Source organism: Narcine bancroftii, chromosome 1, assembly GCF_036971445.1.
Source record: "Narcine bancroftii isolate sNarBan1 chromosome 1, sNarBan1.hap1, whole genome shotgun sequence".
Lineage (NCBI taxonomy): Eukaryota > Metazoa > Chordata > Chondrichthyes > Torpediniformes > Narcinidae > Narcine > Narcine bancroftii.
Window position 1 is genome coordinate 49,359,256 of NC_091469.1, and position 27,947 is coordinate 49,387,202.

At 43.1% G+C, this 27,947-nt stretch overlaps 2 protein-coding genes across 6 annotated transcripts in view; one reads left to right on the forward strand and one right to left on the reverse strand.

Moving 5' to 3' along the window:
- The window catches only part of rps6 (ribosomal protein S6), a 32,591-nt gene extending 14,046 nt beyond the window's left edge, over nt 1-18,545 (reverse strand). Inside the window, exons 1-3 of one of the 2 annotated variants that reach the window (XM_069926614.1) lie at nt 18,513-18,545; nt 4,610-4,741; nt 969-1,179 (exon numbers count right to left, since the gene is read on the reverse strand). In XM_069926614.1, the coding sequence (XP_069782715.1) occupies nt 969-1,179; nt 4,610-4,741; nt 18,513-18,530 (361 nt within the window). In that variant the 5' untranslated portion in view covers nt 18,531-18,545. Of the gene's footprint in view, nt 1-968; nt 1,180-4,609; nt 4,742-6,589; nt 6,698-18,512 lie in introns of those variants that run through there. The other variant, XM_069926623.1, reaches the window with a different exon arrangement.
- Nucleotides 18,332-27,947, forward strand: part of acer2 (alkaline ceramidase 2) — a 108,040-nt gene continuing 98,424 nt past the window's right edge. For 2 of the 4 annotated variants that reach the window (XM_069926592.1, XM_069926605.1), the window contains exons 1-2: nt 18,333-19,028; nt 21,008-21,122. In XM_069926592.1, the coding sequence (XP_069782693.1) occupies nt 18,849-19,028; nt 21,008-21,122 (295 nt within the window). In that variant the 5' untranslated portion in view covers nt 18,333-18,848. Of the gene's footprint in view, nt 19,029-21,007; nt 21,123-27,947 lie in introns of all 4 variants that reach the window. The other 2 variants (XM_069926598.1, XM_069926584.1) reach the window with 2 other exon arrangements.

Below are 27,947 nucleotides of genomic sequence, written 5' to 3' on the forward strand. Positions count from 1 at the left end.
GAGTAGAGCAGGGGCTAAGTAAACAAGCTCCGGTACTGATGGAGATTGTGGAGGAGAAGTTCTTACCATTTTTCACTGATTGTGGTCTGGAGGTGAGGAAATCCCGGATCCCATTACATAGTGGGGTGTTAGCTCCCAGGTCTTGGAGTTTACTGATCAGTTTTGAGGGGATGATGGTGTTAAATGCTGAACTTTAGTCAATAAAGAGCATCCTGATGTATGAATCTTTGTTGTCCAGATGTTCCAGGGCTTTGTGTCGAACCAGTGAGATGGTATCCGGCATAGACCTATTACTACAGTAAGTGAATTAGAATGTATCCATGTCGCCACTCAAACAGGAGCTGATATGCTTCATCACCAGTCTTTCAAATCACTTCATCACTGTTGATGTTAGTGCTACTGATCGATAGTCATTAAGGCAGGTTACTGCACTTCTTTTGGACATCGGTATGAGTGACGCCTTTTGAAACAGGTGGGTGTCACGCCCTCCTGGAGTGATATTGAAGATATCCATGACCAGTAAGTTGGTCAGCGAAGACAATACTCGGCCAGATACTCCATTCAGGCTGGATGATTCACTCTCCTAAAATGGAATAAGGGAAACTAATTCGGAAGTCACATCACCTATCAATCAAGTTTGGATTCCAGCCACCTATTAGTGCACTCCTTGCCATTGGTTTGTTTAAATTACCTAGGCACCAGATCAGAACTGTATAAAACATCGATGCATAGGACATTTCTTTCTTTCTGCCTCATGGTACATGCCCAGGACATCAATCCATACCAGGTTGCTACTGTGGACATCGCTGTTTCCATCTGATACAAGTCTTTGCTCAGTTGAAATTCTTCAGCCATTTCAAAGCATGGAAAAATACAGTAATTCCTCAGCATAAAACAGTAAAAAACAAATAATATCTAGAATTCAAAAGAATCTCTCCAATTTATAATGGATTGCAGATTGAACTCACCTTTCTTAATAATAACCAAATTCAGGACACTGAGATTGGCATCAACAATGCATCCACGGACAGATTTGCGTTTACGCTCACCAGTCCTTCTTGGGCGATAACAGGAATGCCCCTTGCTGAGCAGCAGACGAACACGACCATTAGTCAAGACACCTTGTTTCATGGGGAAGCCCTGCTTGTCATTCCCACCACTGATTCGGACAATGTACCCCTATGGAAAGAATATAAAAAATGGAAGGAGGAAAATGATTAGATTCTTTAAAAAAAAATTATTCAGTATCTGGCCTGCCAGCAAGCCCAGCATTTATTGCCCATGAGAAGATGGTGGCAACCACTTCTTGAATCACTTCAGTATTTCTGAGGAAGATACTCTTAGTGCTCTTGAGCAGTGTTCCAGGATTTGGACCCAACAATGAAGGAACAGCAATACATTTCCAAATCAGGATAGTGCATGAATTGGAGGGGAACACACCTGAGGCATCCACATGCATCTGAAATTCTTGGTAGCACAGATAACAAATCAGGGGAGTACTGCTATCAGAAAAGACCAACTGAGAAACCATTGTGCCTGATCTAGACATAATACATCCACTGTAAGCCAGTGGAGGAGAGACTAAATGTTTTTAATGGTGGATGGGGTGGGATTCAAGCAAGCTGCTTTATCCTAAATGGTATTGATCTTCCTGAGTATTTGAGCTAATATCACCCTGGTAAGCAGAGAATATTCATCATACTTACCTTGTAGGAAGGAGTAAGTCAGTTTAAAGGGGCATTTTACCACACTGCAAAATTAAATAACCTTTTTTTTAATATAAAGCGTTGTCCTAAAGGAACAGCCCATATACAATGTGATGAGGACCATAAAATCTATTTGCAATGCTGGTTACGATACTTTTATGACCAAAATGAAGCTTGGATTTAATGTTATAAACCTGAAACATCTCTCCCCCCGCCCCTGCTAACATGGCAGAAGACTAAATTCAGGATGAACTAATCTAATTTGATAGAAAATAAAAGTGCATGCTGGAAGATACTGCAAAGGTCATGAGAAGCTACAATACCATCACCGTGCTAAAACCATGTCATAAGTGAAATCTGCCTAAAAACAGGGGTTCAGGTTTGTGGATCCATCATGGGAATCTCTGGAGAAGCTATGACCAGTACAAAAAGGATAGAGTGCACCTGAACTGGAAAGGGACCAATATCATCATGAGCAGGTCTAATAAAGCTGTTGGGGAGAGTTTAAATAAGCTAGGGAACTAGAGTGTTCGGTCAGATGATGGAGTTGGTGAAATGGTACATGCTATGTATAGCGAGACTATGAGAAAAGATAGGCAGTGGATGCAACATAAATGCAGTAAGTTGAATGGATATGTATATTCTAATGCAAGAAGCATTAGGAATAGAGCAGATGAAAACACAGGGTGAGGGTCAATACATGGAACTATGACAATGTGGTCAATACAGAAATTTGGCTGTCTTGGGGACATGAATGGCAACTAACTGTGCTGAGCTTTCGATGTTTCAAAAAGGACAGGTAGGGAGGTAAAAGAAATGGGAGAGTGGATACTATCACATCTGCAGAAAATGGGGAACTAGTGGAAGGATTGTCTACTGAGTCAGTGTGGTTGAAAGTCAGGAACAGAAAGGGGTAAATAACCTTATTGGGTGTATATTATAGACCCCCCCCCCCCCAATAGTAACAGATTCATCGAGGAGCAGATAGGGAAGCATATTCTAGCAAGGCGCTAATTAAGTCTGTAGTGGATGACTAATTTTTCCAAATATTGATTGGCACAGTCTTATAGTGAAGGGTTTGGATGGAGTGGAATTTGTTAGGTGTTTTCAGGAAAGCTTCCTAACACAATATGTAGATAGGCCACTAGAGGAGAGGCCTACATGATCTGGTATTGGGAAATGAAGCAAGTCAGATATCTCAGTGGGCAAACATTTTGAAATGTGCAAGGGACACAGAAAATCTACTTAAGAAGAGCTTATGAGATTTTTAAGATAGGAATGGATAGAACTCTACAGAATGACAAGATTGCCAGGAAAAAGCTGAAGAAAGGAGTTAGAAGGGGCAACAAGATGCCTCAGGAGCAGATCATGGAAAGCCCCATGGCATTCTACAAGTACGCGATGAACAAGAGGAAGTCATGTGACAATAGGGCCCATCAGGGGTGATAGTGGGAATGTTTGATGGAGTCAGTGGCAGTAAAGGTCGGTCTTTAACGAATACTTTGCTTGAGTATTTGCCAGAAAACATTGTGAGGATGACAAAGTGGACTGACAAGTGGCTGGAGTATGTTAACATTAAGAGGACGTGTTGGAGCCTTTGAAAAGTATGAAGGTGGATAAGTCACCAGGACCAGAAGAAATTGACCCAAGGCTACTGTGGGACTCAAGCAAGGAAATTGCTGAGCCACTGGAGATGATCTTCGCATTGTCACTGGGGAAGTACCAGAGGGATGCAAATGTACCTCTGTTCAAGAAAGGGAGCAGAGATAACCCAGGAAATTATAAGTCAGTGAGTTTTAATCCAATGGTGGGCAAGCTGTTGGGAAAGCTAAGAGAGACAGCATTTACAAGCATTTAGAGGCAAAAATATGATTAGGAATAGTCAACATTGGCTTAGTTCGGGCAAGGTTGTGCCTCACAAGGCTGATTAAATTATTTGAGGATGTAATAAAGAACATAATGTACTATATATGGATTTCAGTAAGACATTTGATAAGATTCCCCATGCAAGGTTCATTCAGAAAATAAGGAGGCATGAAACCCAAGGAGGCCTTGCTTTGTGGATAGAGAATTAATTGACCAGAGAAGGCAGAGGGAGGCTGTGGATAGTTTGTGTTCCGCATGGAGCTTGGTGACCAGTGGTGTTCCATGGGGATCTGTTCGGAGACCTCTCCTGCGATATTTATAAATGACCTGGATGAGGAAGGGGGAATTATTAAGTTTGTGGATGACATGAAAGTGGGTGGTGCTCTGGATAGCCTGGAGGGTTAGGGTTGTCAGAGGTTACAAAGGGACATTGATGGGATACAGAGCTCTTGGGGCCAGGGCCAATAAGACACTCAAAGCTGCTGCACAGGTTGATAAATGTTAGAAGGTATATGGGGTGTTGGCCTTCATAAACCATGGGATCAAGTTGAAGGGGAGTGAGGTAATGTTATAGCTAAACAAGACATTTTTTTTTTTTACAATTTTTTTTCCTGCTTGCAATTGTCACACACGCACGACCAAAACACAAAATGTCCGTATCACACCGTGCGTTTAGACAGTACCAGAAATGTAGTAATTAAGGATGTGGAACTTGCAACACTGCTGCTGCGACATTATCCTCAACGTCCGATGAACATGGGACGCAGAGCGCTCCAGCGGCATGGCAAGTGTGACATGAATCACGCATCATCCATTCTTCACGAAATGCATGAAATTAACTTTAGACTGCAAACATTCCAGGAAATTTACTAGGGGTCGAGGAGGTAAAATATCAGATTGGGAATGACTGCATATTCCCGTTACGATCTTTTTACAGACTGCGTTCTGTGAAAATGGCAATAATTTCCTAGAAGGCAGCAACTGTAGAAAAGAAATTACTACAGTGGCAGATGTAGGCCATCATTAGTGATACTCACCTTCCACTCATCTCCCAAACAGTCAGCAGCAACTTCGGTGGCCATTCGCTTCTCATAAAAGGTGCGCAGCTTCCGCTCATCATCCACCTCAATCAGCTTCTGGCACCCGGTGGCCGGGAAGGAGATGTTTAACTGCAGGAAGAGAACATGACTGTTATTTCGGTCTTTGCTAACCATCAGCACCCAACCTAACTTTATTCAAGAGGGACAGCAGGGATTTTCCACACAAGAGTGGCAGGGAAGTATTAGAAAAACATTGTGAGGTACAGGATAAATCAACATGTGGAAGGGCAGAGATTGACTAAAAAAATTACCAAGGCTTTCTTCAGGGGATATTTAGACTGAATTTTTCAGAGATAAAAATGTTTTGAGGACAGCGCTGTTGATTTAATCTAAATAAACTTCAGTAAAAGGCCACATGGAAAATTGGTTCCATAGTCTTTGGGATCCAAAGTAAATTGGAAAACTGAATCCAAAACTGATTTGGAAATGAGTGATGGCAAAATTGTTTTTGTTGTGATTGGAAAGTGTTCAATGCTAGGACATTTCCTGTTTGTACAAATCAATGATTTGGAAATGGACATTGTGGGGACTTGTACGTTTATATAACAAAAATGTATAGTGATGTTGAGAGTGGAGGATAATCAGAGGCTACAGGATGACTCCAATCAGTTGATGATGTGTAGAGAAATGGCAGATGGAATTTAAACCCAGTATGTACTAACAAGAATAGAGAATAAACAATGAATGTTAACGCTTTTTTAACAGTACTGAAGCTCAACAATCTGATCATTGTCAAAGTTTGAAGAGCGGAGAGCCTTGTATCTATGTAATAGTCTGCCCTTTTATTTCTGCTACTAAAGTACATGACCATACACTTTCCAACATTTTATTTCATTTGCTACTTTGCCTATTCTAATCTATTTCATTTGCCACTTTGCCTATCTCCTTTGTCTCTCTGGAGTGTCTCAGTTTCCTCATTACTACCGTGCAACCTTAGCCACAGTCATTTATGTAAAAACATACCGGGGGTGTAGGTTAACTGGGGGTAAATTGGTTGTCACGTGCCCCTTTCAAATTGCCCTCCTAGGACCTGGGTTCGATTACTGGAGCAAAGGCCTGGAAGCACCTTTCAAATCACAGGGGGATCTACCCATTAAATTGGCAACCCAGCGATTTAAAGGGGATCCCGCCCCTGTGGCGATGCATCACGCACACACGGGAACTATCGGCAGTCAGATTTCCCCCCCTCAACTGGCCGCCAGTTGCCACCCCCACTGTCAATCGCCACATCGTGACCCCCCCCCCCCCCCCCCCCAGCCAGGAATTTCCCTGTGACACCAGCGCGCAACGCGTCAAGTCACCTGAGTAACCAGGTTGGCCATTACCCCTTTCAAACCATCTGGGCAAGAGGCCCTGTTAAGTTTTACTGGGTTTATGTAGGTCAAGGGTGATGAACCGGTTGGACACTTTCAAACCGTCAGTGCCTGTGTGCGTATGTTGGGTGGCCAGAATGGGGCTGTACTGCCTCCAGTTTCATCCAAGTGGGTCGCTAACTGTGCAAATTGTCTGGTTAACCCCATTTTACATGGGAGTTTGAAAGGACCTACGGACTCGTGGGCCGAGATGGCCCGTTAACGTGAAATGAATAAATTTGTACTGCCTCATTCGACCTGTAAAACCACCCTTAATCACGCCGGTGCCGTGAAGGGCTGTACTCCGGTAACCTAACACTGCAGCCGACTCGGAGTCCACGCTCGAGAGAACAGCAGTGATCCCGGCCCAACTCTCTCCTGGAGTGACCGCCAACTGGAGGCCTTACAGCTCCTCCCTCTCCAGCTTCCCTCAATCCACCGCCATCGGAAGCACAGCAGCCGCTCAACCTCGCCTCGGTGCATCCGCCCTGTGCAGAGATGCTTGAGGTGCAAAGAGGCGCGCTTCTGGAATTAGTTCACGACTGCCTAACGGCCGATACCTCACCTTCATTTCAGATCAGCCACTCCACGTCCCTCAGCCACCGTCAGGAAAGAGACGGGACTTCCGCTGCGCACGGGCACATTCAGGCGGGCTCTCGCGAGAACCTGTGGCCTTGCGCATGCGTGAAAGCCAGGGTGAGCGGAGCCGCCTGCAATCGCAGGTGTGGGAACTGGAGCAGGAAACGGGAGGCTGGAGCTACTCGGCGGGCGAAGCAGCGTCCATGGGATTCAACGTTTCGGAAATCATTCCAGATAACAAATCCTGACCCGATGCGTTACGAGCCTTTTCACGTCACCATGAACAAGTGGGTAAAGCGGGAAAGTTATAGCTACCCGGGAATCGCGCAGTATGAAAAGGCCAGACCGTGCCAACCAACCGGGCTCTGAGACCTGGAAGGTGGGTACTCTCGGAGCCCGGCCCAGTTCACCTGCCAATCCCTTTCTGGCTGACCTGGAAGGCTTCGTACCGTCAGTGCAGGTGGCCAGAATACCCCAATGTAAAGCCGCATATTCTACCCAAATACGTTGCCTATCAGTAAAACCCTTACTGCCTCCAGTTTCATGTGCACCGTGGAAACCCTCTCTTCGAGCACACATTGTGGGAACAGAAGATTTCGCACAATTAAAACATAATGCAGACACCTTCTCCTCCCCCTACCCCCCCCCCCCCAACAATCTATTTCAATCAACTTCACAAGAATAATTCATTTGTTTAAGGTGTTTTATATATATTATGTTAGTATATGTAATATATCTAATACATCTAACATTGCAAGACGTTTAATTCTGTTCCTTTGACCTCGAAGGCAGGGGTGTCAAACTCAAATTCACGGAGGGCCAAAATTAAAAACTTGGACTAAGTCGAGGGCCGAACTAAATATTTATTGAAAATTTTCAACAACATCTGCATGTTTTCTCTTCTTTCAACATATGTATTGTTAAACTTTTTCTTATTAAAATAAATGTTTAATAATAGTTTTGGATAAACTCTTTCCAGAAGCATTAACAAATGAGAAATAAAATATTCAATAAATAATATTTCTCTATAGAGGATTTGTCAAATGTTGCTAGTGTGCTGTCGAATAGTAAAATCTGAGGGCTATTGAGAATGTGGGAGAAAAAACATGATTCCTGAAACAATCAAATGGGTGACTGATTGCCATGCCCTTTTTCCATTGGTACAGATATCCTTTGATTTACACACTTTTCAAGTTTTATGCCTAGTGAGCTTGTATCCAGGTGCAGGACCATTTTTAACCAGGAATATATTTATCACTGTGACATGAAACTATTGGAAGATCGTTTTATCCTGAGATTAAAGTTCATAATCCTTACTCAGGCCTGTGTGCGGGAGGACGGGGTTTGCGGGCGATCGGGTTGGACAACGACAGTGCGGGGGCATCGGCTCTCGCTGCAGGGCGGCATCTCGGCGGATCAGCGGCCCCGTCACCGTGAGTCGCGGATCGGCCTGCGGCAGGAAGGGGAGTGGGCAACGGTCCTGGCGAGGTCAGGCCCGAGGCCTCCAGTTCTGGGCGCTGGGAAGCGGCCTTGGCTTCCCCTGACACCGGCCAGGCCCCAAAACCAGAGTCCACGGTGAGACCCTGGAACGTAAACAGAGGAGGTGGGGGCGATTAGCAGGCTGACGCCAATGCATTCTGGGATTTGTTGTATTACTGTGCATGCGCTATACTGGCGCGGCGGCCAGCGGGCCACCTCTAATACATTTTTGAAATGATCTTGCGGGCCAAATTTGGCCCGCGGGCCAGAGTTTGACATGTGTGCCCTATGCCATCGGAACTCTGTAATTAGTAAGGGATTGCTTAAGGTGGGATGTGAGTGGGAAGGAAAGGGTGAGAATCACTGCTCTAGACCCAATTGTTACTGAAATATTTTGCTTGAGAAAAATTGTCATTGGCCCATTTCCTTTAGCGTTCTGAAACCGTGCACATGACGAGTCAATGAGGGATGATTAAAGCAGTGGTCTTCAAACTTTTTCTTCCCGCCCACAGACCACCTTAAGCAATCCCTTACTAATCACAGAGCACCAATGGCACAGGGACACGAGTGGAAAGAAAAAGGTTGAGAACTGTTGTATTGTATTAACTGTTGTATTAACCTAATCACATCTGATTAGGTTAATTGTTAGGCAAGTGGTCAGAGAAGGACCCCCCCCCACCCCAAGAAAGGCTTAAATCACAGGAACAAAATAAGCTTCCATCTCACTGCTCCCAATCTTACACACAGTCCTGATGTGGAATGTGGGGTCGCAGCTCCACGTTCACCCGAGTTCAGGTGCTGTCTGTGTGGAGTTTGTACGCTCTCCCTTGTCTTGGACCAACAGGTCGGTCGCCTGACGAAGGCACCAGAACCCCCCGTTAAAACGCCGGCGTCCAGGGCGGTTGCGGAATTGGCTGAGAAGAGCGCGCTGCTCCCACCCCCCTCCCATGGTTGGAGAGGGATTAAACTGTGATCTCACGGCGCCGGGCTCGTCTCCAACAAAAGGAGCGGGAGGCAGGGTCCACCGCGCACGGAGCGAGGGGGAAGGCATCACCAACGAGACGTTTGGTCCGGCGTCGCCACTGAAGCGCAGACCCAGCAAGGATGGTCCCCAACTCCAGCTGCGTCTGTGTGTCCGGGAGCCGGACGGGCTGAGTGCGGCGCTCCGATCCCCGGGATTCGGGACTCTGAGATCCCTCCACACCTATGGCGTCTTCATTTTCACCTTCAGTGTGCATGCGCTTTACTGGCGCGGCGGCCAGCGGGCCAACTCTAATATATATTTAATATGATCTTGCGGGCCAAATATAATTATATCGCGGGCCAAATTTGGCCTGCGGGCCAGAGTTTGACATGTGTGCTCTAAGGTTTCAACATTAACCTGAAAAAGGCAAAACAAAGTTGATAAAGTAAAATAAAGAATTATACCACAGATATTCGTGGAACATGCCAACAATACTGCAAATGCATTATTCTGCTATCATTTAATGGAATCAGTCACTCCATGCGTCCCAGTTGGTTGTTCATTATATCAAATGAAAGAGAATAAAGATGTTTTCCTTATTGCTAAAGACCCTGCAATAAATGTAAAGTCAGGTTTCTCCTTGTCTGCTCTTAGCCTTCTAGAAATGGGCCTTTTTAAATCTGCACTTCTGTTCATTGTTTCCAAATTTTGTCAATCCCCAGTTTACTACTTAATTATCTTTACCTTGATTGCATTAATTTGCTGATGTTAGAAATTGCGGTGATCAGTTTAGCACACAATGAGATACAATGATTGATACCATAACTTCTATAATCAGTCTAGTTGGAATGTAATCACTTTCCACTAGATTTATTAAACTCAGATATACAGTAAAACAATATATAAAAACACAAAATAATTAAGTTTAACATTTTTTCATAGACATGGGAGGGGTAAAATATTAAAAGCCTCTCTGTAATATAAATCCCCAAACCACAATATCCCATGACAGAAAAAGAGAAAAATACAAATATAAAATTATACATATATGGAGGCGTGAGCAGTGGAAGAAACACTGCCACCACGTTGAGGGTCGTTAACGACTGTTTTCATTCAAATTCAGCGCGACCCAATAAGGGCCACATGAGCTCAGTCACCTGGTGCATTGTGACATCATAATTGCTGCCCAGGGTGTGCGCTGGAAGGGATGATGGAGTCAGAGAGAAACCTCTGACGACGCCATTTCCCCATGGCTGCCCCGCCACGTGGCGATACAAGCGGGGCCGGTTCACCGTGAGGATCTGTGCTGCCACACATAAATAAATATTCACAGTTGGAACTAGACAAATAAAGGTGGGGGAGGGGTGGAAACCACAGGGAAGGGAGGGTGTGGGGAAGAGGTAAAGGTCAGTTGGAAGTAGCGAAACTGGTCTGGGGTAGGATAAAACTCAGAAATTTCCAGTTTGGGGTAACTCCCACATTAATCCGATGCCACGGTGTCCATCTGTCTTTTCCGTGTTTACAAAACTGCCTTCTGCACTCCCTGTCACCCTTTACTTGTTATACCCATCTTCATTTTGTCTAGTACCCTATCACTTCTTGGTTTCTTCACCTTCCCCAGCCTTTTTATGGTTACTTCATTGAATTTAGAAGTAGGGAGCATACTCCAACTTAATAAAACCTTGGTCAGATCACAGCTGGAGCACAGCATGCAGTTCTGATCACCATGCAATAGGAAGGATGTGTTAGTGCTGGAGTAGGTGCAGATGAAATTCATCAGAATGTTGACTGAGATGGAGCAGTTCAGTGATGAGAAAAGTCTGGAGAAGCTAGTACTGTTCTCCCTGCAGTGGAGAACTCACAGTTTGGCGGGCAGCAACCTCCTTTGAAGAAGACCGCAGAGCCCACCTCACTGACAAAAGGCAAAGGAGGAAAAACCCAACACCCAACCCCAACCAACCAATTTTCCCTTGCAACCGCTGCAATCGTGTCTGCCTGTCCCGCATCGGACTTGTCAGCCACAAACGAGCCTGCAGCTGACGTGGACTTTTTCCCCCTCCATAAATCTTCGTCCGCGAAGCCAAGCCAAAGAGGAAAGAAGGAGGAGACTAAGAGAGGATATGGTTGAGGTATAGTTTGCATAGACTGGGGTATAGTTTGGTGTGGACTGCTGGAAAGTTTTCCCCATGTCAGAAGTAGATAAATCGAGCACAAAGACATGGATAAGGTGTAAAAAGATTTAGATGTGATATGAGGGTAAATTTCTTTGCCTGACAGTGGTATGTATCTGGAATACACTGTACACTGCCTGAGAGAGTGGTTGAAGCTGGATTGCAGACAGCATTTACAAAGTGTATAGATAAGCATTTGAATTGCCTTGACATAGAAGGCTATGAAGCAAGAGCATGTAGATAGGAATAATATCAATGGGTGGTGTGGACAAATTGGGCCAAATTCCAATTAATAAATCTATATCCACTTGTTATAGATAACGAAACTTTCCAACTATATACTTCATTCTGCAATTTGTACACCTTGATCAAATTACCCCTCAGCCTTCTTCATTCCAAGGAAAACGAAGCAAGCTTGTCCAGGCCCACCTCTTAAATGAAATGCTCACCCAGGCAACTTTCTGATGAAGCTCCTCTGTATCATCCTCTGAGTAATCACACCTTTCCTATGGTGTGATGAACAATCAGAAATGTTATGGAATCATAGAGTTATACAGCACAGAAATGAGTCAATTGGCTCACCTCATCTAAACTGACCTTTGTCCATCTTCAATGATCCCATTTGCCTACATTAGGTCTCTATCCTTCCATGCCTTGCCTATTCAAGTGTCTGTCGTTATGTCTCTTAAAAACTGTCGTTAAATCTGATTCTATCACCAGTGAGTTCCAGATGTAACCTCTGCGGTGAAAAAAAATAGCTTCCACTCAGATTCCTCTTAAATATTCTTTCTCTCACTTCTTGTTTTTGATATCCATAGTAAGAGGAAAGGATTCTGACTATCAACTTCATATATGTCTCTCATAACTTTATACACCTCTATTAGGTCAACCCTTATTCAGCCCATCCAATCCATTCTCTCCCTATAACTAAAGTCCACGTATCAAAGCAACATCTTGCAGATCTCCTAACAAATGTCCAGTTGCCAAAATATATCTGATAGCATTTCCCACTGCACTGTCCTTGTGGAGATTAAAAACCTATATACATACCAAAGCTACCCTTCAAGCTGTTTCACTGCACCAACGTACTAAATGCGATATACAGTGCCCTCCATAATGTTGGAACAAAGATTTTTTTTCTTTATTTACCTCAGGGACATATAGTTTTACATTTGTAATCAAGCAATTCACGTGTAATTAAAGTACACATTCCAGATTTTATTCAAGGATATTTGTATACATTTTGGTTTAACCATGTAGAAATTACAACATTTTTTATACATAGTCCCTTTGGGAAATGTTTGGGACATTTGGCTTCACAGGTGTTTGTGAGTACTCAGGTATGTTGAATTGCAGATACAAGAGAGCTAGACTTGCTTCTAAGCTTTTGATTACCTTTGGAGTCTGTAGTTTCCATTTTTTAACATGAGGACCAGAGTTGTGCAAATGAAAATCAAAGAAGCCATTATGAGGCTGAAAAACAAGAATAGAACAGTAATAGATCTCCCAAACCTTACAATTATCAAAATCAATAGTTTGGAACATCATTAAAAAGAAAGAGCATACTGGTGAGCTCTGTAATCACAAAGGGACTGGTATTCCAAGGAAGACCTTATCTGCTGATGACAGAAGATTTCTCATAATGATGTTCCAAACAGTTGATGGAAGGTACTGTATTCAGAAAAGATATGGCAGATCAAACCTAAGTATCCACGGTCAGCAGCACAGCTGTGTTCAACTATAATGTGTAAGCTCATTGATCCGGCACATCATAGTTTACCAATGCTAACAGGCAACAACATTGAGACATGCGGCAGGGCATACGAGGAATAGGGCTGGGCATACTTAAAAATGAGGCATCAACTTCTCAACGTTGTTGGATCCCATGAGTGGTAACAGTGAAAGCAGCATGCAAGAGACAGAGCAAAACATTGGGTTATGTCAAGATTCAGTTTATTGTCATAATAATGAAACAGTGTCCTATTACATGAAATTCCCTTTTGCCTGCTGCAAGGCACACAGATTCACCATGGGCAGATATTGCCTAGGAGTGCCTTACATTTCCTTACAGTCAGAGAAAGAGAAGCAAAAGAGAGCCCCCCACCGCCACCCCCCCCCCCCCCGAGTCACCGAATGTCTATAGATTGGCCTCCAGCATTTTTGCAGCCACCCAGAGTTCATTCCAAACTATTAGCAACCCGAGCTCAAGCTCTGAACTCCGACAAGATCAGGGACCCTTCTTCAAAAGAGAGCACCCACACCCTCCTTCGAGTCGCTGAATGTCTATAGATTGGCTTCCAGTACTTCTGCAGCCTCCGCAGCTACCCAGAGTTCAGTGGCAACCCGAGCTCAAGCTCTGAACTCCGACAAGATCAGGGACCCTTCTTCAAAAGAGAGCACCCACACCCTCCTTTGAGTCGCTGAATGTCTATAGATTGGCTTCCAGCACTTCTGCAGCCTCCGCAGCTACCCAGAGTTCAGTCCAACGTATTGGCAACCCGAGCTCAAGCTCTGAACTCCGACAAGATCAGGGACCCTTCTGCAAAAGAGAGCACCCACACCCTCCTTCGAGTCGCTGAATGTTTATAGATTGGCTTCCAGCACTTCTGCAGCCTTCGCAGCTACCCAGAGTTCAGTCCAACGTATTGGCAACCCGAGCTCAAGCTCTGAACTCCGACATGGTCAGGGACCCTTCTGCACTCTTGGCACCTCCTTGCATCCTGATTCCAATACCTACTACCCCTCCAGCCAGTTCGAACCAGCAGTCTGCAGTCTGGCGCGAATCTCCCAACAGCATCTCCAGCATCCTACAGCTTCCATGGGTACCTTACCTCGAGTCACCAGCAGCCCACCGCAGAGCCCCCTCACTGGTCTATCTCCATGGTAAGTCCCATGGGTCGTCTCTTCAGCTTCTTCTTCTCAAATGGGGATTGGTCTTCCCGTCCTTTGGTGCCTTGCTCCATTCCTCCGCTTTCTTGAAGTCTGCAAGACCCTGGTGGCTGTTGCTGATTAATAGGCGCCACCATCTTGGGCGCAGACCCCCAAGGTCAAAGGATCTCAAATAAAAACCACTGTCGGCTCCCTCAACGGACCGTTCAAAGCCCGTGCGGGGCTGATGGCTGTGACCTTCTGAGTTTCTCCAACACTTTTGTGTATTAAGTTACAATCCAAGCGTCTTGAAGTCTTTATTGTTTAACCCCAGATTTCAAAGCCTTTCTTTTTGCACTTATAGTTCCTCACACTAGGTGGCACCCGGTTCCATCAGCATTTATGTCCTTCCTGTTGCTTCAAGTTTTTTCCTTAATAGGGACTTTAACCATATAACCACTTACAGCACAGAACAGGCCAGTTCAGCCCTACTAGTCCATGCTGTAACAAATCCCCACCCTCCTAGTCCCGCTGACCAGCACCCGGTCCATACCCCTCCAGTCCTCTCCTCTCCATGTAACTATCCAGTCTTTCCTTAAATGTAACCAATGATCCCGCCTCGACCACGTCTGTCGGAAGCTCATTCCACATCCCTACCACCCTTTGCGTAAAGAAATTTCCCCTCATGTTCCCCTTATAATTTTCCCCCTTCAATCTTAAACCATGCCCTCTAGTTTGAATCTCCCCCACTTTGTCTGACTTTGACCTCCTGATCACCTTCTCAAGCACTCTGACTTCTCAGAGCGATTGTGTACACTGTCAGCCATCTCTCCAAATTACCCTGAATGTCTCCAGATCCTTGGTTGCACCTATTCTGCCACCTAAATGATTATCCACCATTGAGAAAAGCAATGAATTTAAACATTTACATTTTTAAAATTTAGACATACAACATGGTAACAGTCTCTTCTGCCCCATGATCCCGTGCCGCCCAAATACTCCTATTTATCTGAAATCCCTGTATGTTTTGAAGGTTGGAAGCACCCAGAGTAAACCCTCGCAGACACAGGGAGAATGTACAGTGCCGGATTCCAACCCAGGTCACTGGCACTGTAATAACATAGTGCCAACTGTTACACTAGCCATGTCACCTTTTAAATATATGGTTTTAGATTTTTAAAATAAATGAGGTAATGACATGTCTAGACCATTTGGAGAAGTATGTGCATTTTCCATGTAACAGACCAACAACTGACTGGCTCTCTGATTTACCCTGTATTCTCATGACTCCTTGGTTGATTTCTCTGGCCCCCATCCTTTTCTTTGACTTAATTTCTTTCCTGATCCAATCTGATGGTCTTTCTTCTGATTTTCTGTACCTTTCAACTCCACAAGGCAACTGAAGAAAGGCCTTTCTACAAAGAAACTATGCAGAGCCTGTTCTTTTAGACCAGGGGTGGCCAATCTTGCTTAATGCAAGAGCCACACATACGATGTTTGAGAGCCACAAGACATGAAAAAATATTGCATGCACATTTTTACATCGATATTTTGTTACAAAATTTTATATAAATAAATACATGCACATAATAATATTTATTCATGTATGTAGTTTTTAAACTGCTAATTCGTATTAGTGTCAATAATCAAAAATTACACCCCCACCTACCCACCCCAAATGTTATCAAAATCCTGATTGATTTTCTGTGGAGATCTCTGCCTAAGGAAGCCGTAGAAGCTGCCTCAATAGATTTTTTTTATGATACAGTAAGGTAGATCTTTGCATCATAGAGGAATTAAGGGTTTTGGGGGAAAGGTGGAGCTGCTTCCATGGCCAGATCAACTGTGATCTCACTGAATGTGGGAGCAAGTTGATGGGCTGGATGAACAACTCCTGATCCTGTTCCTGATGTGTTCTCTTCAGGAATTGCGCCATTGGTCTCTGCAGATACCTGCACCATTGCAGCATCCATGACTGAGCACATGATGTGGGAAGCAACCTGAAGCAAAGATGCCTCCTGCGGCAGGGTGAGGCCAGCCCCACAGCTCTGCTCCTTTCCATCCCATCTTCCACTCCCTTCTTTCCATTCACTGGCATGATGGGGGGAGTGTCTGCTGGGAACAGAGGCTGGGTTATGGTGCCTGGTACTGACATTCCATCCGGTGGAGCCGGGGTTACCACCACTGCTGCCGCCAGCTCCAGATCTGTCCTGGCTTGATACCTAGATGAGGTCTTCATTGGGAAACCCCTCCAGCCTCTCCACTCCATCATCTTGTTTCCCCTCTGTCAGATTGTCTAGACAGATATCCCACCTCTGGGGTAGGCCATGCCTCATTGGAGTTCTCCTGGTCCACTTCTGGTTTCCTGACGTCTGCAGCTACTCCCTGCAGAGGACCCTCAGCATTGCCTGACCTTCCTACCACACATCCCACGTTGACGGCGCTTTGTTGTGGTGTGGCCCAGCCCGAGTGAGGAGAACTCAACTCCGGCATGCACTGCTTGTTCCGCCCCTCTGCAGGGGCTGTTCCTCCAGTGCCCTCTCCCTCTTCTTGTCATGCAGACTGGCTATGACTATTCTGGGATCCCCTGGCCTGGCTGCAGGGATTTGGTGTGTCCCGAGGAGGCTTTGAGAGTGCTGGTATCTCCTCCAGCCAACATATTTCCACGAGCTGCACATTACATCTCAAGGAGCCGCATGTGGCTCGTGAGCCATGGTTTGGCCACCCTTGTATGAGACACTATGCCTTACAAAACCTCATAAAAACTGGCACTGGGTCCACAGAGTCAACCATTTTAATACACACTACAAACACAGCCCCTTTGATTTCCATACATTCAACAGCCCATCTCATCTCCCCATCTCTCTACACTCTTTTACTCTACACTTGCAGTCCTGACACAGGGTTTTGGCCTGAAACTTCAACCACCCCTTTGCCCCCAAAGATGCTGCTTGACCTGCTGAGTTTTCAGCATTCAGTAAGATGGATAATCTGATTTATCTTTCAACCATTTCCCTCCTGATTCCCCAGAAATGCGGATTCTTCTGACAACCAGCAAAACATCTTAGCTTTGAATATGCTTAATCTTTCAGCCTTCACCAGTCACTCGGTTAGAAAATTTCCAAAATACTCAACCTTTTGTGAGAAGATTTTTCTCTTTGTTTCATGACTTATCTGAGTTCTCCTGGGCCACTTCCGGTTTCCCAACCTCTGCAACTGCTCCCTGCAGATGACCCTTTCTGAGCCATGAAAGGCACTACATTAATCCAGATAATATTGTTAACCTGCATCATGTTTGGTGTGTCCATATCTCTCTGCCTACTGTTTGGGAATGATGGTGTTATCCCAAATTGCTGGGGTCCTTTTAGTTATAAAGCTCCTTCATAGTAGTGATGGTACCATTCTATATATTTGTAACATTACAGTGATGCCCTACATATTGTTGTTGATTGAAAATGATGGTGTTATGTTGTATCACCATTTTATGGCAAAGATGGAATTGTGTGGTAACGATACTTTCCATCATGCCAGGATTGGTTAGCTACACAGAATAAAATGATCATTACAGCACAGTTCAAGCTATTTGGTCCACAATGTAGTGGTGAGCTACAGTATGTATATAAGTTTATATATTCAACAATGTAAAGCTTCCCTACCTCACACCCATAATCCTCTATTTTTCTTGGATCCAGTCTAAAAGTCCTTTAAATGTCCCTATTGTACCAGCCTCTAGCATCACCCCTTGCAATATATTCCAGGCACCTACAACTCTCTGTTTAAAAAAAAAACCTCTCATGTCTCCCCTCAACTTGCACATATGTCCTGTGATGTTTCCTTCTGTTGTCCTGGGGAAAAGATGTTGACTGTCCACCATATCTATGACTCTCATACTCTTGTAGATCTAAATTAAATCACTTCTCATCCTTCTTCACTCTAAAGGGAAAAATCCCTAGTTCTGTTAACCTTACCTCATCAGACACACTCTCCAATCCAGGCAACATCCTGGTAAATCTCTGCACCTTCTCCAAAGCTTCCACCTCCTTCCTATAATGAGGTGATCACAACTGAACACAATATTCGAAATGTGGTCTAACCAGAGTTTTATCGAGCTCATGAAGCCAGCATTCAACAAGCCTTCTTAACTACCCTATCAACCTGCCCAGCGACCTTCATGGATTTGGACAACAATGTTCCTCAGTTTTTCCACGAATCCTGGTATTAACCATGCCCTCCACCTTCAAGTATCGACCTTCCAAAATATATCACTTCACACTTATCCGGATTGAACGCCATCTGCCACTTTCCGTCCAACTCTACATCCTGTCTCTATGCTCCATGCGATAAATCAGCCTTCGTGACCACAACTGTACCGTATCGTGCAGGTATTATGCAGCAGCAGGAGTTCATTCGTGGAAAAAGATAGTTACTCGCTCTATCGGTCTCATCCTTCTGAAAGTGCGCCTCGATCAGCACTGCTGTGGCACTCGAGGACTGTTCACGGAGATGTGTCCGGACGGCCGACTTTCCTGCCGTCCGGGAGCCAGATTAGGAGAGGGGCGAGTCTGCTGACCCTGCCGTGTCAGAGAAACAGATGGCGTCACATTGTCCCAGCACAGAGCGATCCACGCGAAGGGAAACCCAGGCACCAGGAAGACAGCCACGCAAAGCGGGTGAACCATGTGTGGCATTGCAGGCGAAGGGAGATGCAGTTTATTGCTGAGCACCGAAGTGCTGGTGTAAACATGTCCGGCTGCTGAGGCTGAATGCGTGGAGAGAGAGAGACGGCTGCCAGAGATCGCCGGCACTCGGAAATTGAACTTGCAAACAAACAGAGTGAAGCGATGTCCAGGTTTTGGAACCAACTTCGAGCTGGCAGCTCTGAAGTGGATTGGTGTGAGGGCAATTACATGATCGTCTCCAACATTGCTGAATTTTACAACACGGTCTGTATGAGGGTTTATTTGTTTAACGCAGGGTTCTCATTGAAAGAAATCATTTCCTGAAATTGACATAGTTGAGGACTAAGCGCTTGTGAATTTTCCCAGGGGAAAGAGGCGGATGGAGCAGAAAAATTCCTGGATAGGAATTTTTGTTGATGTTTTGATCATTGCGGAAGTTTGGCAGAAGGGATTTATCCTCTTCAGTTGGAATTGGAGTTGCAGACTGCTGTCATCCGGCTGAGCCATTTGCTAAACAGACATGAGTTTCTCTTCACATGGCCCTCCTTAGAGTGCGTCCAAAAGTATGCCCTTTTGATGAAAACACTTGCAAAATAAACTTTATATTTATTGCCTTTTCTTTTTTTAAAAAATGCCCGGGGTGCCGCCTGCCGACCATTTGGGGAAGTCGTGGTTGGGTCGTGCTTGGAGGCTGAGAGCAAAAGGAGTCGCTTGCTTTCCCTCACTTCGTTTCCAGGACCAACTGCTTACATATAGTTTAGGTTTCCCCCTCCGCCCCCACTGCCTTCCTCAAAGCATCGTTTCCAGTATTCATTTTCTTGTTTTTATACCTGCTTATCTCCCAAAACAATACAGTAACATGCTCCACTTTTAAGAAGAGCTCCAGGGGCTCCGTACACTCATGTGAAAAATAGTTGTTAGGATGTACCAAAATATTACTATTATTAATATTCTTGGGAGGCAGACGTCTCAGTAATGTGAAATGTATGATAATCAAGTTTTACACAGCATGTTCTCACATCAGGGCTGCATTAAGGTCAACTGATACCATAAGCACAGCCCAACAATGCTTCCCCTTGACTCTTTCATTGTCTAACTGATAAGATATTAAGACTTAATAAGTGCTGAATGTGAAATAATAGATTAAAAGTTAGTTTTCTTCCAGGCCAGACTCCACAACTATATTAACTATATGTTTTTTTTTTCATTTATTGCGGGGTCCTCCTTTTTGTGGGGCCCTAGTTCAGTTGTATTGTGGCAAATCCGGGTCTGGAACAAACTCTGTGGTGCCCCTTCCCTTGGTGTCCTAAGACATGTTTACTTTGCTTAATGGTTGATCCAGGCATTGTGATAAATGTGTATTTTCTATCTGCAATAGTAATTATTGGACAAGTATTGTCCATAGCTCTTCGTGAATAGACTTTGTTCTTTTTCAAGGTAATATTACACTGACGAGCTTGGTGAGATGTCCCATCCAAAGAACAGCATCCTGGACATTGTGTCATTCTGTCAGTACTATAATGTGTAAAATGGGTAGGTTTTTGGGTTCAACCTTTAGGATGGAACTTGAACCCAGGCCCTACTGACACAGAGAACTGCCAGATGAGCACTGGAAGTGCATCACTGATATTTATTCACATGCTGAAATATTTACAGAACACTTTGATTACAGGCAATTTGTTTTAAAGTGTGCAGGATCATGATCAGAAACAAATTTTGTATGTCTGTCAAGAAATGCCTGCTTTCCATATGGGCAAGGGCGCAGTGCTGCCGGAACTCACTGGAGTGCCACTCTGGCACTTTAGGGGGCAGTTCCAGCACCTCATGGGGCCTCTCCAGGCATCTTATGGGGCAGCTCAGGCAACTCTATTATCACTGCTGTACTGCACTGCACTGTCCCCCTGCCTGTGGGATAGTCTCAGATATTGAAAAGGAGGAATAAACTTTGAAAAAACCAAGATTCAGATTCATATGTTAAAATATATTCTATAGAGTTCAATGATTAATTTGCAGTATCGTGTGTTAAATAAAACTATATTGCTGAGATTTCTCTTATTTTATGGTCATTCACATAACAATTTCTCAATAATTTTCTGTTCTGCAATGAAGTTTGTTCTTGTTAAAGTTGTCTGGCTCTTGTCTGACTGTGACCTGCTCTTTCCAAGTACTGTTTATTGAATTACTATAATTATGCCGTTGCATTGTTTATATAATATGCTTTTATTTTAACTTCTGTTTTGCAGATCAGCAATGTTCTATTTTTTGTGCTGCCACCTATATGCATGTACTTATTTCGACAGTATGCAACATGTTTCAACAGTGGGATATATCTAATTTGGACTCTGCTTGTTGTTGTAGGTAAGTTGTCTGGTTTCAGCCATATTACAGTCGTGTTCCCTTATAAATATTGAAATATTTTAAAGGGTAGGTGCTGTTTACTTCATGAATTAATGACATTTTTTGAATATTTTATTTTTCATTTTTTGAATAAATATGCATAATAAAATATTCAATATCACAATGTTATTAAACTTTTTCATATAAAAAACCAAACTAATAACCCTCCCCCTTCCTACAAAATATAAATCCATACACTGTCGGAGCTCACATTTATACTATCCATAAAAAATCTGTGCAAGAAAGCCACATCTGTTTTTATTGTAGCAACATCTGTTATTATCATTATTATAACTGGGCCCCTATATGATCCAAATATGGCTCCCATATCTTGTTTTTTAGATTATATGTAATTTTCTCCATAGGTATACAGATATTCATCTTTGCAGTTCATCATGCTGTGAGTAAGGGAGAGTCCGGCTTCCAAGTAATTTCAATATACTTCAGAGTTACACTGAATTTATAATATTTTTGCTTAGTTTTTAAATATTTGTAATGTGTTCTATCTCATTTTTTAATTCTCTAAGAATCTATATTTTTCTTGTAAGCCCATCCTCTGATATTCTTTCTCCAATTCTGTTATCTCTTCCCCAAACCATCCAATTCCAAATTATGTTCTCTTTTAAGCTGTTATCGGTGGAGGAGAGATTTGTCTCACAAAATAGTTCTATGTGTCTCCTAATAAACTCTGTCCTTTTTAACAAGGTGGCATTAAGATGCCATCTGCACACATTTTACACTATCGCAATATTTAAAGTTAATTGTGAGTGATCTGACAATAGCCTCACCAGGTATTCTGTTTTCACAACTCTGATTTTTTTTTTAATGCCTGCACAGTTATAAAACAATCCTTGTATGCAAGTCATGGACCCTTGAGTAGAATGAGTAGTCTCTCTCTATGGGATTAAGATGCCTCCAGCTATCAATCAGATTTAAATCTTTCATAAATTATAGTGTCGCTTTTGCAGCCTTTACCCACATTACTATTCTCACTGATTTATCCTATATCGGATCTTGACAGACATTAAAATCCCGCCAACCGATATATTTTGTCTACCTTCTGCTGCTTTAAAAGAAGTATCCTTCATCAAATCTTCATCATCATCATAATATCTTTAATCTTTTCATGATCTTCTTAAAAATTCTTCCTCTTCTTCCTTAGTTCTTGATAAAATGTTGATTGCCATCCGTTGTTTCGGCCCTCCGAATTGCAGGATATATCATCAAGTATTTTATGTTCTTTGACTACAATTGCCTTTTTACATCTTCAAGCTCCTTCCTTTGCTAATCAAAGTTGGACCTTTCCGCCATCTATCTCAAGTGGGCCATTGTGTTACTTGGAGTAATCAAATGCTGCTCCCAGAACTGCTTCCCATTTCCTGTAACTCAAAAGTCTTATTAAACCCTCTTCTGGGTCTGAGGGTCCGATGAGTCCTTTCTATTTCTGGTTTTCCGTTGAATTTATTTTCTCCCAACACTCATGGGATCCAAGTTTCAAAGAAGCTCACCGGGTCTCTCCCTTGGGTCCCTCCCTTCAGACCAATAATCTGAACATTATTCCATCTACTAAAATTCTCCATGTAGTCAATCGTCCAGCACAGCCTGCTTATCCAAGTCCCACTTCTTTGCATCTTCATCCAAAGCTTTTCTTGCATTTTAATCAAGTCCACTTCTACTTTGCCCATTCGTTCCATTAAATCATCAATTGACTCTTTAAATTCAATCATCTTCTCTGACATCTCTCTCATTGAGGTTTCAACACCTATAAAGTGATTGCATAAAGTCTCCTTCTTTTCAAGGATTATATTCAGGCCTCATGCCAAACCCCCCAACACTGCCAGGCTCAGTTGGTCCTAAGACGACTCTTGTGCCTTAAGCCTTTCACTTGACGTTCCTGGCTGGGTTGGTGTCTCTTCTGATTTTGTTTTTTGCTGTCTTGGCTTCTTAGGGTTCATTTTGTTTATCCACAGTGAAAAAATTCTTCATTTTAAACTTTTAAACCAAAACGCTCCTCAGAGTAATTTTATTTTCCAATGTATAATTCAATTTTTTTTCTCCAGCTTTGAGATTAAGTGCCACTCTCGTATCCCACCTATTGTTGCTATAATTGAGGCCAGCTGCTTCAAACGGTCAACCAGTTTACCTATCTCGGCTGCACCATTTCATCAGATGCAACGGTCAACCAGTTTACCTATCTCGGCTGCACCATTTCATCAGATGCAATGGTCGACCAGTTTACCTATCTCGGCTGCACCATTTCATCAGATGCAAGGATTGACAACGAGATAGACAACAGACTCGCCAAGGCAAATAGCGCCTTTGGAAGACTACACAAAAAAGTCTGGAAAAACAACCAACTGAAAAACCTCACAAAGATAAGCGTATACAGAGCCATTGTCATACCCACACTCCTGTTCGGCTCCGAATCATGGGTCCTCTACCGGCATCACCTACGGCTCCTAGAACGCTTCCACCAGCGTTGTCTCCGCTCCATCCTCAACATTCATTGGAGCGCCTTCATCCCTAACTTCAAAGTACTCGAGATGGCAGAGGCCGACAGCATCGAGTCCACGCTGCTGAAGATCCAGCTGCGCTGGGTGGGTCACGTCTCCAGAATGGAGGACCATCGCCTTCCCAAGATCATGTTATATGGCGAGCTCTCCACTGGCCACCGTGACAGAGGTGCACCAAAGAAGAGGTACAAGGACTGCCTAAAGAAATCTCTTGGTGCCTGCCACATTGACCACCGCCAGTGGGCTGATATCGCCTCAAACTGTACATCTTGGCGCCTCACAGTTTGGCGGGCAGCAACCTCCTTTGAAGAAGACCGCAGATCCCACCTCACTGACAAAAGACAAAGGAGGAAAAACCCAACACCCAACCCCAACCCACCAATTTTCCCCTGCAACTGCTGCAACCGTGTCTGCCTGTCTCGCATCGGACTTGTCAACCACAAACGAGCCTGCAGCTGACGTGGACATTTATCCCCTCCATAAATCTTCGTCCGCAAAGCCAAGCCAAAGAAAGATTATACCAGTCAGTGTTCACTAATAATTGTTGGCCTTAATCAGTCTGCTGACATGCTTACAGCGTTTTAACTGTAGTTCCAATTCAACATTGTGCCATCTTAGAAAATGTTGAATTGGAACAACAGTTAAAACACTGTAAGCATGTTAGCAGACTGATTAAAGCCAACAATTATTACTGAACACAGATTCCAAGCAGCACATTATATAACCTACACCAATTTAAAGTAGAGAGATATTCATGTACTAAGTATGAGAACACCTAATCTCATCTCCAATGGCTTAAGTTCAATTGATAATAAAAGATAGTATATTGATTGAGTCATATCTCCTCAGTCTTTTGATCATTGGTGGAATATAATTTGTTTTCTTTATTTAGAGTCACAGAATCGTGGAGCTTTATAGCATGGAAACAGGCTCATCATCCTACTTCGTCCATCCCAGACATGTTTATATAAGCAAATTCCATTTGCCTGCCTTAGATCTAAATCTCTCTAAACCATTCTTATTCTTGTTCCTGTGTTTTAAATATTGTAATTGTTTAAACATTGTCCCTACCACTTCCTCTGGCAGCTTGTTCCATATATCCACCACCTTCTGTGTGGAAAATGTTGCCCCTCAGATTCCTTTTAAATCTTTCCTCTCTGTACATTTATCTATGCCCCCTTGTTTTAGAATCCCTTACTGTGGAAAAAAGACTGTGACTATTTACCCTATCCATACCCCTCGTGATTTTATAAACCATTGTCAGGTCTCCCCTCAACCTCTTCTGTTTGTAGAGCTTGATATTTATATTTAGAGATTCATCATTTGGGATGTTAGTTTTATGCTTTGTTGAAGACTCTATGGATACTATGACTGTTTAGCTAAGGGAAAGGATTCATGATAAAGCTACATCTTTTTGTGGGCATGGAAAAATAGTTAATCAAATGGAAGCAAGTAATTTTTGCTGCTGTGGCAGGAGCCACCTGCCCCCGTAATAGTATGAAAAAACTTAAGAAATGAACAGAAGTCACAGTTCAATTTGTATTTAATTAGAATTTGTGGCCAGGAACAAAAAGGCAAAGAAATGGTGTTCAGCACTGAGCTTGAAGAAACATACCTGCAAAAACCTGATCTTTGTGGCCTGGTCCTGTCATCTTTTGAGGTCAGTTAATGTCAACTAGCAGTTCTACAGGTCTTTAGCATCCTGCACACATAATTGTACAGTATTAAGGTAGAAGAGGAATCAATCACATTAATAATTTTTCACAAACCAGAAAAAAAATCACAATTTTTGATTAATCTTTAAACATGTTACAAAGCAATTAAGATTGGAACATTCCCACCAGGTCAAAGATAGTATTCCTCTTAAAGAAAAGTTACATAAAGTCAGCTTTATTAGAAAGGAAGAAAAAAATGTAAGAGATAAAGTTAGTCAGAAAATATAAAAAAGAGATGGTAAGACTTCCTATGGATTTAAAAAAAAGAAAACAATTATTAACATTAGCATTGATTCTATGGAAATTGAGGCTGAGGAGAAGGAAAATTATTTAAACATTAATTTTGCATCTATCATCATTGCAGAGGGATACAAGTAACATCTAAGAAAAGCTGCAAAGTAGGAATTAGAATTGAGGAAGGTAGTCAGGAAAAAAGCAGACAACAGAGTGGCGATTTTTGTCAGGTCTTGATAGACATCATCCTAGGATCATTATAGAAAAGACCAGAAAAAATTGGTGTGTTTGATTTGATCTTTTCAAAATTCACTAGATTTTTGGAAGCTTCAATTAGCTGAGGAAAAAATAGATAGATACAACTTCTAGTAGGAGGTCATGCCTCAGTTATATAAGACATTGGTCAAACGTACATCTGGAGTATTGCTTGTATTATTGGTCTCCTTCAAGAAAAGATATGATTACATTGGAAGTAATTCAGAAGTTTACTAGAATTGGGCAGATTGTTTTCTGAGGAAAGATTGGACAGGCTAAATTAGCATCCATGAGTTTAGAAAATTGCAAAGGGACTTGATTGAAAGATATAATATTCTGAGAGATCCTGACATGGTGGATGTGTAGACCACACCTGTTGGAAAATCTAGAAGGGTCACTGATTGAAATGAGGGATCTCGGAACTCTTCCTCAAAAGCCAGTGAAAGCATTTTCTGAATATTTTAAAAATAAAACTAGATAGATTCCTGAAGATTATGGGGGGTGGGGTGGGGGAGCAGCTAGGGAGTGGGGTGGGGAGGGTGTGTGCATGTGTGCGCGTGCGTGTGTAGTGCAGAGATGTTGGATGGGAATGTGTATTTAAGGTTACAATGAGATCAGACAATAATTTATTGTGGTGAAGCAGGCTTGAGAGGCTGAGTGGGAGGCTGAGTGGCCTGCTTCTGCTCCCACTTGTGATGTATGCATGTACATAACATTAACATTTATTGAGATCCAAGAAGTTTGTGCTGTTTATGATGCAAGAAGTTTATGATGCAGTACACAATTAAAACTCATTTGGACCTCATGCAAGCAATCATTTTACAGTGAGATATGTGCATAAATAACTGAAATTGCTGTCATTATAATTGATTTGCTTAGATCCAGGTGAGGAAGACTGGATCACTAATAGCAAATGTGGAAGCTTGAAGATTGCTTTCACTATCTTGATGTAAAGATGGTGAATGGTGATATTTTTGCTGTCATTGCATTCACAAAATTTGGACCATTCTTCTGAATGGGTCCATAAATGCAGCCTTCTGAGGTTGTGATGAAATTCAGCCAGTGAATGATTTTATTAACATGGTCAGTATGAATTTTTGCTAAAATGATCTACAATAGAAATTAGATCTCCCATGTGGTCACTTGACAGAAGTCTGTTTACTGTAAAATTTCAAGTCACAAGTTTGTTTCTGGAACACAAATTCAATCAATAAAATAACACCACCATCTCATATAGGTGGTTTTGATTTAAAAAAAAGGATTTGAAATGTCCTTGATACAAGTCCTGCCTTGACACAAAATATAGATTCGGGAATTGATGAAAGAACACAATAAGACATGAAAATAGAAGCAGAAACAAGCCATCAGACTTTCTAGCCTGTGTTACGAGTGCCATTTCCCCATAGTTCTCTATTCCTTGATATCTCAAGCCGTCAGTGCTTGAGGCTCTTCAGGAGCCCTTCTTGCCCTCAACACCCTCTTGAATCCCAGTTCTGATGCCTAGTTCCCATGAGGCAGTCTCCCAAGCAGACCACAGCCTGTGAGGGTCTTTCGACTGCAAGTCCTCAGCAGCCCATGGCCTGTGTGAATCCCTCAGCCACTGAGCCCCTCACTAGTCTGCTGCTATGGTCTCCTTCCCTATAGGATTATCTCATGCTTCTCCTCAACAGGGGGTGTCCTCCCCATTTTAGGTGCCCTGCGCCAATCCACTGCTCCCCAGAACCTTCTTTGAATCTTTCCCTCACTTGCAATCTTTCTCAATAATTTACCTTCTGATTTCTCTTTCTGAAGAGCATGATCACACATTTCCCAAATTAAACCATTTACTAGTTTTTTTGCCCACTCAATCTATCAATTCCTTGCTTCGGGAACACAATAGACTCATCACAACATGGCCTTCTACCTATTTTTGTATGAATGGCATATCTGGGAATCTTGAACACTGTTCTTTCCTCCAGGTCATAATGTAAATAGTGAATAATTGAGGGCCAAGAACTGATCTCTGCAGTATTTCACTAGTTAACTCCTTCCAGTCTGTAAAAGTCCCATTTATTCCAGCTGTTTTTGAT